The sequence below is a fragment of the Zootoca vivipara genome, chromosome 14 (genome assembly GCF_963506605.1).
Source record: "Zootoca vivipara chromosome 14, rZooViv1.1, whole genome shotgun sequence".
Classification (NCBI taxonomy): Eukaryota; Metazoa; Chordata; class Lepidosauria; order Squamata; family Lacertidae; genus Zootoca; species Zootoca vivipara.
Window position 1 is genome coordinate 35,258,360 of NC_083289.1, and position 16,709 is coordinate 35,275,068.

The following is a 16,709-nucleotide window of genomic DNA, read 5'->3' on the forward strand; positions in this document are numbered from 1 at the left end:
TACAACCTTTTTTTTTCTTTTATGGATATGCATTTTCTCTTTTTTTGGGGGGGGGTGCCTAAGCAGATAGGTAAAGGTAAAGGGACCCCTGACCATTAGGTCCAGGCGTGACCCGACTCTGAGGTTGCACGCTCATCTCGCATTATTGGCCGAGGGAGCCGGCGTACAGCTTCCGGGTCATGTGGCCAGCATGACAAAGCTGCTTCTGGCGAACCAGAGCAACACACAGAAACGCCGTTTACCTTCCCACTGTAGCGGTTCCTATTTATCTACTTGCATTTTGACGTGCTTTCGAACTGTGGCGCTGTGGTTAAACCACTGAGCCTAGGGCTTGCTGATCAGAAGGTCGGCGGTTCGAATCCCTGTGACGGGGTGAGCTCCCGTTGCTTGGTCCCAGCTCCTGCCAACCTAAGCAGATAGATACCATTAAAAACAACAAATAAATGAAGCTGAGATTCTCATGAAATGCTGAAGGGGGAAATCAATTTGGGTTTGAACACTGCATATGAGGCAGGCTGCTTAATTTTGAGGAGTGAGTTGACCTGTGCTTGGAAACCTTTTGGAAACCAACTACATGTTTAGATCTACTGGAGCCGGCTCATGAAGTCATAGCTTCGGTTAGCAGTGCTAGTCCTGGTTCCCAGTGTAGTGCTGGGAATGCTCCTTGCCTGGAATCCTGGAGAGCCTCTACCAGTCAGTCGTAGACAGTTCTGTGCTAGATGGACCCATGGTCTGATTTGGTATGAGGCAGCTTCCTACGTCCCCCAGAATGTTATCTCCTGTTTGGTAATTTTCAAATGCAAATGGAAGATGGTCAGGAGAGATTTTTGGCACAGCATTACTCAACAAAAAGCTGTTTATTGAGCTGTTTGTTAAAATAATTATTTGGCTTATTGTTGCAACAGGCACTTTCTGCTGTTGTGTTAATGTCTTGGATGGAAGACGGGTTGTAGTGTGTGTGTGTGTGTGTGAAAATCCAAGTTGTGCATTCTCAAATCCCCCCCCCCACCATGCAGATAAGCCAAGTTGATTATATTTATGTTGAATAATAGATTCATTAGGCTACAGAGTACGGTTGAGGACACAGTGGTCTGTTTTTTAAGGGCACGTGAAGGAGGAATGCATTTCAAAGTGTGTTAGGGCAATCAAATTTATTTTTGCACATCCTTAAGATTTCATCTCCTTGCACTTTCACCACCTCCACCTCCCTTGGGGTCCCTTCCAACTCTACAATTCTGTGAGTCTATGAACACTCGGATGCACTGCTTACTGGTTCCATGCCTGCCTGCCTGCCTGCCTGCCTGCCTGCCTGCCTGCCTGCCTGCCTGCCTGCCTGCCTTTTACCTGTGGATCACTGCTACTTACTGAATCAGCCAAGGAGCTATGCAGAAGCCAGATTTACACCTGGTTCAGTGTATCCCCTACTTACCTTCAAAGTTCTGGATAGCAAAATTGCTCCGGTCACAGGCTTGAAAGTGTCACAACCAAGCCCCATGGTCAGCATGGTGTAGTGGTTAGTGTGTTGGACTAGAAACTGGGAGACCAGGGTTCAAACCCCCACTCAGTCATGAAGCCAGTCAAAGGGTGCATTCAAGTGTGGGGTATATTGCCTTAGTTTTCTTGATTATAATGCTGCAGCTTCTGTCCCATTTTCTAATGCCCCTTTCATATTGCAGTAGCTGCTGCATCATGGAACTGTGGCTTTTTGACCGATATACCAGCCTGTCACTCTAAATTTCATTCACGGCAAGTAAGCACGTTGTGACATAGAAAAAACGAACACCAGTGAACACCACAGCTGACCTCCACCCTTTCTGCATGTGTCTACTTCTGTTCCCCCATGATTGCCCCTTGAAAATGGCAGGGAAGAACTCTATGCTAGTATAGCACCCCAAAATTCTGTCACTTTACTTCCACAATTTCCCGGGTCAAGGGAACTGCAAACGGATTTTTTCTGGAATCAAGTAACACAAAAATGAGCTCTAAACATGCACAGTAGTCCGTTAGTTTTCCCAAAGTGACTTCTACATGGTGTGAAAGTTCAAATGTAATGCAGAACAGGGAAACGTCAGGAAAACAAACTAAACTGCCTTGCGAATACAGCCACAGCCTCGGCCTATAACTTACCTTGCAGGGTTGTTGTGCAGAAGGTGGGAAACAATGTACATTGCCCTGAGTTCCTTGGAGGGAAGGAGGGATATAAATGCAATAATTTAAAAAATGGCTAGGAACTTGAGGTTGTCAGGGGGTGGGCACTAACCAACCAGCAATAATTTAGGGATACAGAATTCTTCATCCAGTATCAAATTCTGTCCTTGCGCAGAAAAAAACAGCCCTTCTGAGATGGATCACCCCTCTTGATTTCCAGCTTATTCGTTGTAGCTAATGCCCAGTGCTGATTCTTCAACAGCTTGATCCTGAAAACACTGGTTTCATTGGCGTGGAGACCTTTGCCAGCCTGGTACACAGCCATGAACTGCCTCTGGATCCTGCAAAACTGGAGATGCTGGTGGCATTGGCACAGAGCAACGACGAGGGACAGATCTGCTATCAGGAGCTGGTAGACCTGGTCAGTGGCGTGAGTACTGGCGGCCACCGTAGTGGTGGCTGCAACAGCACCTGTGATACTGCAGGATTTCCGACCTGCACCTCTTAAGATAAAATAAGAATCAGTAAGCAAGTTTCACACAAAACATTAATTAGAAAGAGCAATAAAAGCAGACTTTTTGTAGGTAAGCTTCTTTGAGCAAAGAAAGCTGTAGGATGAAGGTGCCTGTCTACCATCCCAAGCACTGGACATAACAAATGCTCCCTGAAAAGGATGGTTTGCAAATTGAAGCCCACTGGGTGGGCCTTGGGCCAGTCACAGTCTCTCAGCCTAACTCGCCTCACAGGGTTGTTGCGAGGGCAAAATAGGGAAGAAGAGAACCAATGTTGGCCAACAGGAGCTCCTTGGAGGAAAGGTGCAATATAAAGACAATAAGTAAATATAAATATAAAACTTCATGCCTCTCTTTTCCACTCGAATGTGCTTTCCCTGCCTGCCTGCCTGGCTTGAGCAGGAATGCAAAATGTTTTGCCAAATTTTGAAGCCAGTAAGATTTTGTAGAAGTCAGACATAGGCTGTTTCTATCCTCCAAGGAGCTGGAGGCGGCACATGCGCTGATCTCCCTCTCCATCACAACAACCTTGCGAGGTAGGTTAGGCTGAGAGATAGTGACTGGCCCAAGGTGACCCCTATAGGGGGTTCCTATAGGGGTGGAAGGGTTCACTGGAGAAAAACCCAGTAGATGTAGAATCTCCCCCTCCTGTAATCTTGGGTAGCGAAGGGGGAGGGAGAGTCCAATTAAAGGGATAATATCCAATTCTCTTCTTTTCTTCCTAAGTTCTTTGTTAAAAAGCATTTAGGCTGCACCAGCTATCCAGTTCTGAATACTTAATAGTCAATAATTTCTCCTTAATTGGCTCAGCTGAGTGCCAAGATGGTAAGGCAAGGAGGAAGGCATTAGTAGGCAGGCTCCGTCTGCACACCGTGTGACCTGCAATTCAATTCCCGAATGCAGCACATCTCCCTGAGCAAGGTCTTTTGGTGCTCATCATCCAGCCCCAAAGGACTGAGTGAGCTTGCCCTTAAGCACCAAGGGAAGCAGGCGGGAGGTCAAGCCCCACAGTGCCCCCTGCTGGCCAAACGTGGGGTCTCCCTCCCTTAAGCCAGTCCGCTGTCCATTTAGCTGGGAAGCAGGAGTAAAACTCTCGGCAGCCACCTTTTCTTTTACTTAAGAGCCAGTGTCTCCTCGTTCGAATATCTCCTGTAACTATGAACTCACCAGGCTAGCCTTTCTCCCTGAGCCTCAGCTCCCCATCTGTGACAAAAGGGTGTTAGGACTGACCTACCTAACCAGGGGTATTTGTAAGTCTGTTTTCAATGCTTGCTGCCAGTTTTTCATAGTACTTATCTGGGATATATTTGCAAGGCAAGGTTAGCAGCTGACTGGAGGCTTTAAGCAGTGCTGAGAAAGGGCAATGCTACAGAGCATCATTTACATCCCCAATCTTGTCTGCAAGTTGGTGCCTCTGTCTGCAGATGAGTCCTTGGGTCCCCAGAGGATGGGGGCTTCAACTCCCCTCATCCCTGCCCATTGGCTAAGCTGACTGGGGGGTGGGGGTGGCGAGAGCTGGAGCCTGGGGGGCTGGTTCGTCCCGAGAGCTCCAGGGAGCGGTTCTCCTGCCTCTTTGCATGACGTGGCCCCTCTCTGCAGATCAGCAGCAAGCGGTCGAGCAGCTTCAAGCGAGCCATCGCCAACGGGCAGAGGGCTCTTCCCCGCGATGGACTCCTGGACGAGACGGGCCTGGGCTTCTACAAGCGCTTTGTGCGCTACGTGGCCTACGAGATCCTTCCCTGCGAGATGGACCGGAGGTGGTACTTCTATCAGCACCGCACCTGCCCCCCTCCGGTTTTCATGGCAGTCGTCACACTGACCCAGGTGGGCGGAGAGGTGACCTGCTGTGCGCCCGAGGGCTAGTGGAGGGCGCCCTCCCCTGAGGGGGAAGAGTCGACCCATTGTTAACTTTTAAAACTTTTAAAGAAAGCTCCTGTGGGAGATGCCAGATTCTGCGGCTGGGGGAATTCTCCTTGTATGTGTGTACCTGTGTTTTGATCATATGTATAAAAAGAATTCCTGCTGATACAAAACAAAATGCTGCCATTGGATCCCGTTTATTCCGCAGTTGTGGCAGTTTTGCACAACTTATTCTGCTTCGCCACTCATGGGTGGAGGGCGGGCTGCAGAAGGTGCTGAACTCCAACAATTTCTGCGTCCCCCAACCATTTGGACATCTGAGATTTGACTAGGCATTGCCCCCACCCTGTTTCTTTCCTGCAGTCATATATTTGCAACCCTGAGGACCACCATATTGCTTTGGGGTTGTTGTTGTTGTTTTAAAAAAGGAGAAGAATTCAGTGCTTTGTGTGGCTTTTTCTGGTCTCCTGTTCATTCCCAGCCTAGACACAACCTGTTTAAGGCATTTTCAGCTATTTTCTTGAGGACTAGGGACATAGGAAGGGAAAGCAGCTTTATCAACTTTATCTCTGAGTGTTGCCAAGGTGCTGGACAGCCTCACACCCATTTGGACACCATAGTAGATCATCCTAAATAACCTCTCCCCCCCCCCCCGCATCCTGTTTCTATTAGATCATTGTATTCCTCTGCTATGGGGCCCGGCTGAACAAGTGGGTCCTGCAGACATACCACCCTGAGTACATGAAGAGCCCCCTCGTGTACCACCCGGGGCACCGCGCTCGTGCCTGGAGGTTCCTCACCTACATGTTCATGCATGTGGGGTAAGTGTCTGCCTTGTCTTCCTGTCGTTGCTTCCAGCAGAGCAGGGGTTGGGAACCTCAGGCCTATGGGCCAAATACAGCCCTCCAAGCATCTCTGTTTGTCTCTCGGAACTCTCTGCAGGCCACACCCCTCACCAGCCCTGCTCCACCCCCTCCTTGAGTTTTTCTGCCTGGCTGGAATGTGTCCCCGAACTCTGATCATGCCTCTCGATTGCTAGGATGGAGGCTAGAGAGGAGTGAGTCAGTCAGTGTAGGAACTAGCCTACTGCGTAAAAGGTGGAATTTGCATTTGGTGCTCTGCCCACCCTTGGCATGTGGCCCCCAGAAGGTTCCCTGGTTTGGCAGCACGGCCCTCGAGCTGAGAAAGATTCCCTGGATGGGAGATGCTCAAGTGAGCAAGCTGACTCTGTATTTCTGCAATGTGCGTACAAATGGGGGGGAGGTGTCTATGGGGAGGGGGCACCAGCCCACTGCAGCTGCAGGTTAGCTCAGTCAGTACAGCATGAGACAGTTAATCTCAGGGTCGTGGGTTTGAGCCCCACGTTGGGCAAAAAGATTCCCGCATTGCAGGGGGTTGGACTAAATGGTCCTCGTGGTTCCTTCCAACTCTACAATCCTGTGAGATTCCTCTGGGTTATGGAGGCAGCAGGAGAGGCTCCTTCGTTTGGGCAAACAAAACCTAGAGAGAACTTTAAAACAGGAGATGACGTTTGGGCCTGAGAGCTTCCGAGACCTGAGAAGATCACAGGGTTTGGGGAGGAAGCAACACTGCAAGTTTCTAGCTCTCATCGTTTCTGGCAAGGTGAGCTGAATGTTGTCTGTCCCCTCCTGGGATTCTTGGCTGCTGAGCTGCTACCTTTCTGTGTCTTTCCAGGTTGGAGCAGTTGGGCTTCAATGCCCTCCTGCAGCTGATGATCGGGGTACCCCTAGAGATGGTCCACGGCATCCTTCGTATCAGCTTCCTCTACCTCGCAGGAGTTCTGGCAGGTGAGGGAGCACGGCTCGCTCCTCCCCACTCTTCTCTAAATCTGTTAGCCCTTAAGCCCAGGGTGGGGGGAAGACGTTTCAGCCTGAGGGCCACATTCCCTGATGGGCGACCTTCCAGGGGCCTTGCACCAGGGGTAGGAGGGGCAAGAGGCAAAAGTGGGTGGGGCCACAAGGGCACCTTTTGCCTTGTGTACACCCCTGTCTCTATCTTCCATCATCCAAATTCACATTCCAGGCTGGGGCACATTCCAGCCAGGCCAGGACCCTCTGGGAGTTGTTCAGCGCAGCCAGAGGGGGGTGGGGCCTGGGGAGAGTTCTGAGGGCCAGGTAGAGAGGCCTGGAGGGCCACACTCAGTCCTCAAGCCTGAGGATCCCCAGAGTGGCTTAACAGCCATTCTCTCTTCCTAGAGAACTGTGGGTATTGTAGCTCTGTGAGGGGAACACAGGAGTCTCCTAACAACTCTCAACCCCTTTAACGAACTACAGTTCCCAGGATATTTGGGGAGAAAGCCATACATAAGTGGGATGATACTGCTTTACACGTAGGGTGCAGAGGAGGCCTTAAATTGTGGCGCAGCAGCACACAACACACCCACCCATTGTTGGGGTTTCACTTTGGTTCCATCTCTTTTCCTTCAAGACAGTTTATAAACAGCGCTCTGTGAACCAAGGTTCTGTCTCTGGGGTGTCTAAATCCCTAAAAATTGAGACTGTCTCCCCTGGCTGTAGATCTCTCTCTCTCGCTCTTTCACACACACACACACACACACACACACACACACACACACACACACACACAGAGAGAGAGAGAGAGAGAGAGATCCCTGCATTATTGCACATTGTCTCTGCTGGAGAGCCCAATCTGACCAAATCCCATTATGGTCCCTGTCCAGGACGGCTGGGGGGGAAAGAGGTGTCAGGCTCTAAATTACGGTGCTTTGGGAGAGTATTTATTGGCTGCCACTGCAAGCTTGTTTGCTTTATTTATTTATTTATTTATTTATTTATTTATTTATTTATTTATTTATTTATTTGCTTGCTGGCTGAGCCTCTGGGCTATTAGAGCAGCTGCTGGAATTACTCACCCATCCATGTCTTTTTGGGAGAGGCGGGGTGGTGGTGGTGAAAGGGAGAGCGAAATGGAGGGCAAACAATTCCTCATCAGTCGCCACCTCTCCTCTCCCAAGCTGCTGTCTCAGCAAAGTACATCTGGGGAGGGAGGGAAGGAGGAAAATCTGCCGGGCTGCCCTCAGTGTGCTCTGGGGGAAAGCATTTCACAGCTTCCTAAGGCCTGTCCAGGGGAGGCTGGTATTGTCTCCCCTCCACAAACCCAAGAGAGGGTTGGTGGGTTTCAGATCTTCAGGGAGAACCCATTTGGGATTGTTTAAATATGCCAGACTTTTGTTGTTCCCCTTCTTCCATTCTTTGTCTTTGTCAACCTAGGGAACCCCCAGATGTTTTGGACTTCAATTCCCATCAGCCCCAGCCAGCATTGCCAAGGGATGATGGGAGTTGCAGTCTGGGGGGGGGGTGTATCACATTGCTGACCCTGTCTGGGTCATATTCACACCATATGTTGAAAATACCCTTATACCATTTTAACAGGTGTGGCTCTCTCCCCCAAGTATTATGGGAACTGTAGTTTCTAAAGCGTTCTGAGATAACAGTTAGGAGAACTGTTCCCATGATTCTTTGGGGATAGTCCCGACTGTTCAGGTGTTTAAAGTGTGGGGTGCGAAAGGATTTAATGCTGGAGAAGGCAGTCCTTCAAGAAGAACCAGTGTGGTGTAATGGCTAGAGGGCTGGGCGATGACCTGGGAGACCAGAGTTTGAATCCCCACTCAGCCATGAAGCTCTAGCGGTGTTACCTCGAGGCAGACGCCATCTCTCAGCCTAACCTACCTCACAGGGTTGTTGTGAGGACGAAGTGGGGAGAAGAACTGTGTACACTACCTTGAGTTCTTTGGGAGAAAAGGTGGTATATAAATATAATAAATAAAATGAAGAACGCCTTGAGGCTTGGACCGGCAAGGGTCTAGCAGGGAGAGGACCATGGGTGTCGATCATTTACTGAGGGGTGTCCGGACTACATTTTTGCTGGCAAATAAATGCATGTCAAGTTGCTGAGGCAATGAAAAATCCTTTTGTTTGTGGTGCCCCTGACCAGCTCCATCCTATTTCTCGCCCCTATTTCCCTTTCAGGTTCCCTAACCGTCTCCATCACAGACATGAGGGCACCTTTGGTTGGAGGTTCGGGGGGAGTATATGCTCTCTGCTCCGCTCACCTGGCCAACGTTGTCATGGTGAGTGTGATGCCACTTTGAACTGAATGGGGGGGGGGACTTGATGGGCGCTTGGTGGCCTTCAATATGGTGATTCTGTGGTGGGATCTTCAACAAAATGTTGCCATGCCATATGGCTCCTGGGTTCTAGCCAGTCAGACCCCTCAGGAATACTCCATTCCATTATCGCCTTTCCTCTTTGTTTTCTGAGAAGAGGTTCTGTTTACTGTATTTCTCACTTTCCCTAGCAGACATTCTGCACTCTGTGGCCACTGAGCATGCTCAGTCCTCATTGAGCTGTGGTGTTTTCTTTGGCAGGCACCCCCAAACTGCGGCCCTCCAGATGTTTTGGCCTACAACTCCCATGACCCCTAGTTAACAGGGCCAGTGGTCAGGGATGATGGGAACTGTAGTCCAAAACATCTGGAGGGCCGAAGTTTTGGGGGTGCCCGCTCTATGGTTTCTTTTCTGAAACGAATTGTACTTCTTCATGCCTTGGTATTTCGCCAGATGTGGTGATACCTGCCTCTTGTCCCCCGGTCTTGGCTAGACAAATAAAAAAATATTATTTTAATTATATTAAAAGTATATCCCACACTTCATCCAAGGATCGCGGGGGGGCGGGGGGCGGGCATGAGTATTTATTTAAACCTTGCTGGGCATGAGTATTTATTTAGCCATTTGTAAGATATCCACCCTGCCATTTAACTAAATGATCCTCACAACAGAACCCCCAAACCCAAACATCTCATCCCTCTTTAGCTCCCCCACCCAGGTAAACAAGCAGAGACAGAGTGTGCTCCTCCTCAGACCTACATTCCTGGGAGAGCTGGCTGGTGTAACTGGGTGCTGTTTCTGGCAGCGAGCATGGAAGCCCGCAGCTGCTCCTTCTCTGACCGATGGCTGGGGCCTGGCTGGCCTTCCCCTTGCTGTCACCTTCTTCCTGGGAGGTGGGTCATTCAGCCTCACGGTGCCCTTGGACAATGGCAGAGGCCCAAGTGTGCTTCCCTTGAGCAGTGTTGTTCCAGGGCAAACCAGTGAAGAAGAATTTCAGGGTCAGGTTGAAAGCTCCTGGAGTTGTAAATATTGGTGGACGTGATACCGTTTCACTTTATGTTAGATCTGGTCGACCGCTGCGAGAACAGACCGCAGGACATCCGTTGGCCTGATCCTGCAGGCTCTTCTTATGGAAGGGGTGTGATGAGAAAGTTTCTCGGGAAAAGCTGTGGGCAGAAATAGCTCTAATTCTGTTTCTCTCTCCGTAGAACTGGGCAGGGATGCGTTGCCCTTACAAGCTGCTCCGCATGGTGTTAGCCCTGGTGTGCAGTAAGTATATTGGTCTCTCCTTGTTGAGACTTCCATGGTGCGGGGAGGAGGCATACCTGCCAAGTTCCTCTCTGAAAAATAAGGGACCGGACCGGAAGTAGCATACCGGAAGTAGCGCAGCGGCCATTTTGGAACAGGGCGGAGCATGCTCAGAAGTGACTTTTGATGCTGCTGTGCCCAGTTCCAAAATGGCCGCCACACCAGAAGTCGTGCTGCAGCCATTTTGGAACTGGGCAGAGCAGCATCAAAAGTCGCTTCGGAGCATGCTCCGCCCAGTTATAAAATGGCCGCCGCGCCAGAATAAACCGGGGAAAAACAAAAAAATCTGTTTTTTCGGCTGGGGACAGCTGGAAAAACGGGGGTTTCCCGGGGAAAACTGGAGACTTGGCAGCTATGGGAGGAGGCAGGCCTTTCCTCCTGCATCCCTGACCCCATGTGTGAAACCCTAATTAAACACTGTGCAAGGGCCCAGATCCAGGCTGGGTCAGCCCCAGATTACCCTGACTTGGATTGGGCCCAATAAAACCCTGAAACTGCTCGGGAGGGGGACCAGCACATCTCTAATATAAATGTTATTTGTACATACCAAAGGAGGGGAGGGGCAATGACAGAGAGACATGCCTCAAAGGGACTAGAAGCTTGGGACTGGAGCTGTTTTGATCTTCCGCCTCTCTCTTTCTCCTTGCAGTGAGCTCTGAGGTGGGCCGTGCTGTTTGGCTGCGTTTCTCTCCCCCCTTACCCTCCTCGGGCCCCCAGCCCAGCTTCATGGCCCACCTGGCAGGGGCGATTGTGGGCATCAGCATGGGCCTGACCATCCTCCGCAGCTACGAGGAGAACCTCCAGGACCAGTGCGGCTGGTGGGTGGTGCTCCTCTCCTACGCCACCTTCCTGGTCTTTGCCGTCTTCTGGAACATCTTCGCCTACGACCTCCTAGGGGCACAGATCCCGCCTCCCCCGTAGCAATCCCCTCCCACTTCCCGGTCCCAGTTCTCTCTGCAACACCCGCCCTGGAAGTGCCAAAAACTGCAGACATCGCCGGAGAGAAAGGGAGGGGGCTGACCTGGCGCGCAGGAGCGCAGGAGCCCAGAGACCGCGCCGCGTCTCCGAAGCGATGCGTCAAGCCGGATGCCAAAAACAAGATTACCAAGGACCCGTGCTAGGCTCCTGCGGGAAGAGGCCGGAGGGCAATTGGGGCAATCTGTGACCCAGGAACGAACAAACTGCCGCCCCTTCCCCTATAATTCCCTCCGTGTCCACCCCCACCTGCAGAATAGGTGCTCAGCTCCAAAGAGGGGTTGGGGGAGATCCCTTAGCAACCGTGTTCTCAGAGATCCCCTTATAGGCATGAGAGTCTATGTATTCTTTTGGGGGAGGGAGGGTTGTTGGGTTGGTACCTCTGTACCTGTGTCTATTCCAGAGTTTTGTGTTCCTCCGGCAGAGCTGCGTCTGTGATGATGGATGCAGCTGCATCCGATGCCTTCAGATCATTCCTCATGCTCTTGAGTTGCTGGGTTTGTTGGCTTGTTTGCTTTGTAACCTCCTTTGTTCCCTTGCTTTGGAATTGGTTTTTCTGCGAGCTCCTTGGGTAACACCCGTGTGCTTCAGGTTGTTTTTTTTTACCGGGGAGGGGCTGAGATGGGGGTGAGTGGGTGGGTTTCGCCCTTTTTTTGGCCTGGGAGCCCTTCCATCTAACGTGGTTGGAGGTCCGGTTTTGGGATGCTTCTGTAGGGAAGGAGGGAAATACAGCATCCTCCCATCGCTCAGTGTTGGATGATGTGGTTTGCAGGCAAAAGGTCCCAGTTCAATCCCTCCAAGGATGGCCCCGTCTCGGACCGTGGAGAGGCGCTGTCAATCAGTATATAGTCAACATTGAGCTAGATGGTCTGACTTTGTATACAGAGCAGCTTCCTATGCTCCTGTGAGAGAGTGTGCACACCAATGCACACCAGAGTGCAGGTCTGCGTGTATTATTATGAAACAATCAAGGGTCAAAGCAGCTTCCTATGTTTCTATAAATGTGTCTACTCTGCGCTGAGCATTCTCTGGCCTTAAAGCAGATTCCCAGATGGAACTCTAGGCCCAAAGATCTCTGCAAAGTCCACAGGGTTCAGGCAGCTTCCTTCTCCTGCCTCTTTCTTCCATCACCATGCCCTCTGCCCCCCCTTGTACAAGTATTGCCAAGGTGCCCATTTGGTCCCGACGGAACAGTGACTGAGCAATCAGTCCTGTGCAGGTCCACAGGTTTCCAGAAGCTGGTTTCTAGAGCAGGGGTTGGTCTAGATCAGGGACAGCCGACTTCTGGATTCTCAGGAGTGTGTGTATGTGTGCGCGCGCAGGGAAGGTGCGGAGTTCTGTGCTGTAGTTGGTAGTTGGGAAGCTAGGCTAGGAAGTATATTTTGCCATGAAGTCCGATCACCTGAATGGGTGGATTGGCTCTTAAAATAGCAAATGCACTTGGTGGGTGGGGGGGAGGAGAGCTCCACGTAAAACCCAAAGAGAGAGAAAGCAAGCATGGTCTGTCTTGTGCCATACCTTTGAACAAAATTTTCCGTTTTCTTAAATGAGCATGAACAGTCTTGGCTTAAGACACGGGAAGGCCACATGGAGCCTGGATAAATTTGCTTGAGGAGGTCAGCTGCGCCCTCCAGATGGCCAGTCAACTCATCCTTGGCCTAGATTGATCTTCCGATCCTTTATGAGGACCTTTGACAGTGTTCAACTGTACTGGGGACTGAAGCGGGGAGCCAGCCCAGGTGGGAGAGTGGAGCTCTTAGTCTTCTGCCCAGGCTGAGATGGAACCCTCCCCCTCCCCCTTTATAGGCAGCTTTTGCCAAGGGTGCTCCAGCAGGAATCCTCCAAATGGGACGGGCTTGGTGAAAACCCTCGGTGGAACCCTCCACACCTCAAGGCCAGCTAATGGGCTCCACCCTCCTTCTGCTAAGGCCTGGAAGGGTTCCTGGGTGTTTTAATTTTAAAACTTTCCAGCTGGCTTCAAAACGTGCCTTCCTGTCGCAAGGGGTGCCATTTGGGAAGTGAGTTTATTTCGTTTTTGCGCTGTGGGAACCGTAGATCTAGTCTGGCACGTGGCCTGTGACTGCACCCCAGATCTTGCTGTACCAGGCTGCTGAAATTGTTCCATCCCGCCACGAATGGAAAGTCTTCAGAGAGATGAAGTCTATAGATGGACAGGCAGGGGTGAGCATGCAATAGGGGGCAGAATTTCTGGGGGTGGGGGGAAAGAGCTTGCTACAAGTAAATGCACTACCCAGATCTGAAGTCTGATTTGAAGGGGGGGGAGAATTATGAATAAATATTTTGCACACCATCTGCCAGTCTTTCTCGTCTCTCCTTCCAGAGTTCCCCCTCATTTTCTCATGGGCTTAAGGTGCTTTCCATAAGGAGATTGCAGAAGGAGGAAATCAAAGGGGAGAGAGGTGTATATATATATATATATATATATATATATATATATATATATATATATATTGATTTCTTCCTCCTGCAATCTCCTTATGGTTTTGTGTGTGTGTGTTTATATTTTATACCTCCTGCAAAATAGCAGCAGCCTGAAGACAACCCTTTTGAGATGAGAAAAGTAACAAGGAAATGGATTGAAGCGTGTGGGATGAATGAATGGGAAGGTATGCAAATGCCCACACAAGCAAATCCCTATGACTGTTCCCTGGCCATATCCACACCATACATTTAAAGCACTACGGTGCCCGCTTTGGAACAGCTGTGCTACCCCAAATAATTTTGGGAGCTAAAAAAGCCAATGCAATTCTGGGCTGCATCAATAGGAGTATAGCATCTAGATCAAGGGAAGTAAGAGTACCACTGTATTCTGCTCTGGTCAGACCTCACCTGGAGTACTGTGTCCAGTTCTGGGCACCACAGTTCAAGAAGGATAGTGACAAGCTGGAACGTATCCAGAAGAGGGCAACCAAAATGGTCAAAGGCCTGGAAACGATGCCTTATGAGGAACGGCTTAGGGCAGGGGTTCCCAACAAAATTTTCTCGAGGACCCCTCATCGAGCCACTATTGTGACAAGGACCCCCATTAATTCCTAATCCTAAAATTAAAAAGTGAGAGCCAAATTAAGAGTCTTTTTATATTTTATATTTATATGTTTTTTACAGTTACAACAGAGTACTCCATCAGTATACAGTTAGTTTTACTTGTCAGTTATTATTGACATAAGTTAAATCTGTCCTTTGAGTCCATTATTTCTGAAATATTAGGTTCCAAACTTGAAACTTTCACTCTGAAATCTGACCGCATGTCGAGCAGATTCCTATATTTGTTTTTCATGAAACACATGGAAGAAAATGCTTGCTTTGTTTACAAACACTACTGTTTTGCAAAGAGGCAGCGCGCGCCAGGGAGGAGGGAGGGGAATGGAGAAGACAGGGTACCTGCGCAGTAGCGCACAAAAGAAGCCGACGCGCAAAGCATCTTGGGGAGGTGAGCGTTAGTAGAATGCGCGCGCTGCCTCTTTGCAAAACAGTAGTGTTTGTAAAGCGCCACCTAACGGCATACAGCAGAACTACTGCCTCTATCTAATTCTAGTTTTGCGCTAGACTCTGCTCATGCAGGAAGCGGCCAAAACAAAAAATCTGTTATCATACGAAATATATTTTTTATTCTAATAGCATCTTGCGGACCCCTCTGGCATAGCTCGCGGACCCCTGGGGGTCCCCGGACCACCTGTTGGGAACCACTGGCTTAGGGAGCTGGGTATGTTTAGCCTGGAGAAGAGAAGATTAAGGGGTGATATGATAGCCATGTTCAAATATATAAAAGGATGTCATATAGAAGAGGGTGAAAGGTTGTTTTCTGCTGCTCCAGAGAAGCGATGGATTCAAACTACAAGAAAGAAGATTCCACCTAAACATTAGGAAGAACTTCCTGACAGTAAGAGCTGTTCGGCAGTGGAATTTGCTACCAAGGAGTGTGGTGGAGTCTCCTTCTTTGGAGGTCTTTAAGCAGAGGCTTGACAGGCATATGTCAGGAATGCTTTGGTGGTGTTTCCTGCTTGGCAGGGGGTTGGACTGGATGGCCCTTGTGGTCTCTTCCAACTCTATGATCCTATGATTTTAGTATGTTAAGGATGCTGAGAGTCGTTAGGATACCCCTATTCCCTCCACAGAACTACAGTTCCCAGAGTGGTTTAACAGTCAGTCCCTCTTCACAGCGAGCTCTGGGAATTGTAGTTCTGTAAGAGGAGCAGTCATCTCCTAACGACTCTCAGCACCTTTAAGAAACTTCAGTTCCCGGGCTGCTTTCGGGGAAGCTCTGACTGTTTGACATGACATTGCAGTCCTTTAAATATATGGTGTAAATATGGCCATTTGTTGTACAAACTTGCCACAAACAAATCAGGACAATCGCTCAGCGAAAATCGGATATAATTTGACGTCCGTGTCATCTTTGTGCAAGCAATGGGTGAATGCTCAATAAACAGGTGACCCAGAAGAGCCCTTAGATAGCTTTGTCTCTAGGAAGCAGTGCAGAAGAGAATTCTTGGATAGCAACATTTTTTTTCAGCCCATCATGATTCCAGGGAAGTATCCAAACTGAACTGAATGGCAGTCCCTCTGCGCCAAAAGCCACTCCAGGTCCCATTAGCTTTCTTAATTTCAGCAATATTAATTTAGTCTGTGTGGGGGGGATTTCATTTTTGTTGTGGCCATCATTAAACAATTGGGAGTTGGAAATCCTTGCCAATCTACTTTCACGTTACCTAGAAATCTACTAGGAGATACAAAGACACCTTCTGCCCATGTCTGCTTAAGCAAAAACTACAAGAAAGAAAATTCCACCTAAACATTAGGAAGAACTTCCTGACAGTAAGAGCTGTTCGGCAGTGGAATTTGCTGCCAAGGAGTGTGGTGGAGTCTCCTTCTTTGGAGGTCTTTAAGCAGAGGCTTGACAGGCATATGTCAGGAATGCTTTGATGGTGTTTCCTGCTTGGCAGGGGGTTGGACTGGATGGCCCTTGTGGTCTCTTCCAACTCTATGATTCTATGATTCTAAGTGCAGTTTGTGCATTTTCAGGCTTTATCCACAACAATGAGGTCTAGAAACTTGTTTGATTTTAAAAAACAACAACCAGAAGTGGAGATTTCTAAAAGAGTGAGAAGTCCTGTATACAATTGGGGAGTGGGGCAGAGCTCTTTTCTAGCCAAGGGGAAGTATTCCATCATGAGCAACCTTGAGGGGGCCACATGGAAGTAGTGGGGGGGGGAGAGGTGTGCAGATAAATGGATGTGACCTGTTGTCACATCCATTTGTCTCTCCCCATCACCAGTTTGAGTTTCTGCAGTCCTGCTCTGAAACAGCCTCCTGCACCACCAATAATGGGTTATGCCCCCATAATCTGTTGGGACACACACACACACACACACACACACACACACACACACACACACACACACACACACAAAATGTACAGCACTAGACAGGCTTGTAGTATTGGGAGCTGAAGCTTCTGCATCTTGGTGGCCTTCCTTTGCACACAAGTATGCCAGTCAAACAAGCTCCAACCCTGTGTGTTGCTCTTTGCAGCTGCGGTTGCTGTGATATGTGTGGGAGTGTGAGCAAACAGCGTACATCTCTCTCCATGTGGATGGGTTGTTTTTTGTAAAAAAAATGAATTGTGGTTTATTTTGCCTGTGTGCGTGGGTGGACCCAGGAAGATAACAGGGTTCATGATGTGGGGTTTCTGAGATTCGGTCTGACAGGTAATAATTCCAACTAAGACAGGTGCCTGA

General features: G+C 49.4%; 1 protein-coding gene across 1 annotated transcript; it reads left to right on the forward strand.

The window, feature by feature from the left end:
* The first annotated feature begins 2,401 nt into the window (after nucleotides 1–2,401).
* RHBDL1 (rhomboid like 1) lies at nucleotides 2,402–10,898 on the forward strand. The gene is made up of 7 exons (XM_060282477.1): nucleotides 2,402–2,569; nucleotides 4,260–4,484; nucleotides 5,193–5,341; nucleotides 6,216–6,328; nucleotides 8,531–8,631; nucleotides 9,876–9,936; nucleotides 10,625–10,898. Exons 1-7 carry the CDS (start codon nucleotides 2,504–2,506, stop codon nucleotides 10,894–10,896), a joined length of 987 nt encoding a protein of 328 aa, XP_060138460.1. The 5' UTR covers nucleotides 2,402–2,503; the 3' UTR covers nucleotides 10,897–10,898.
* Nucleotides 10,899–16,709: the final 5,811 nt, after the last annotated feature.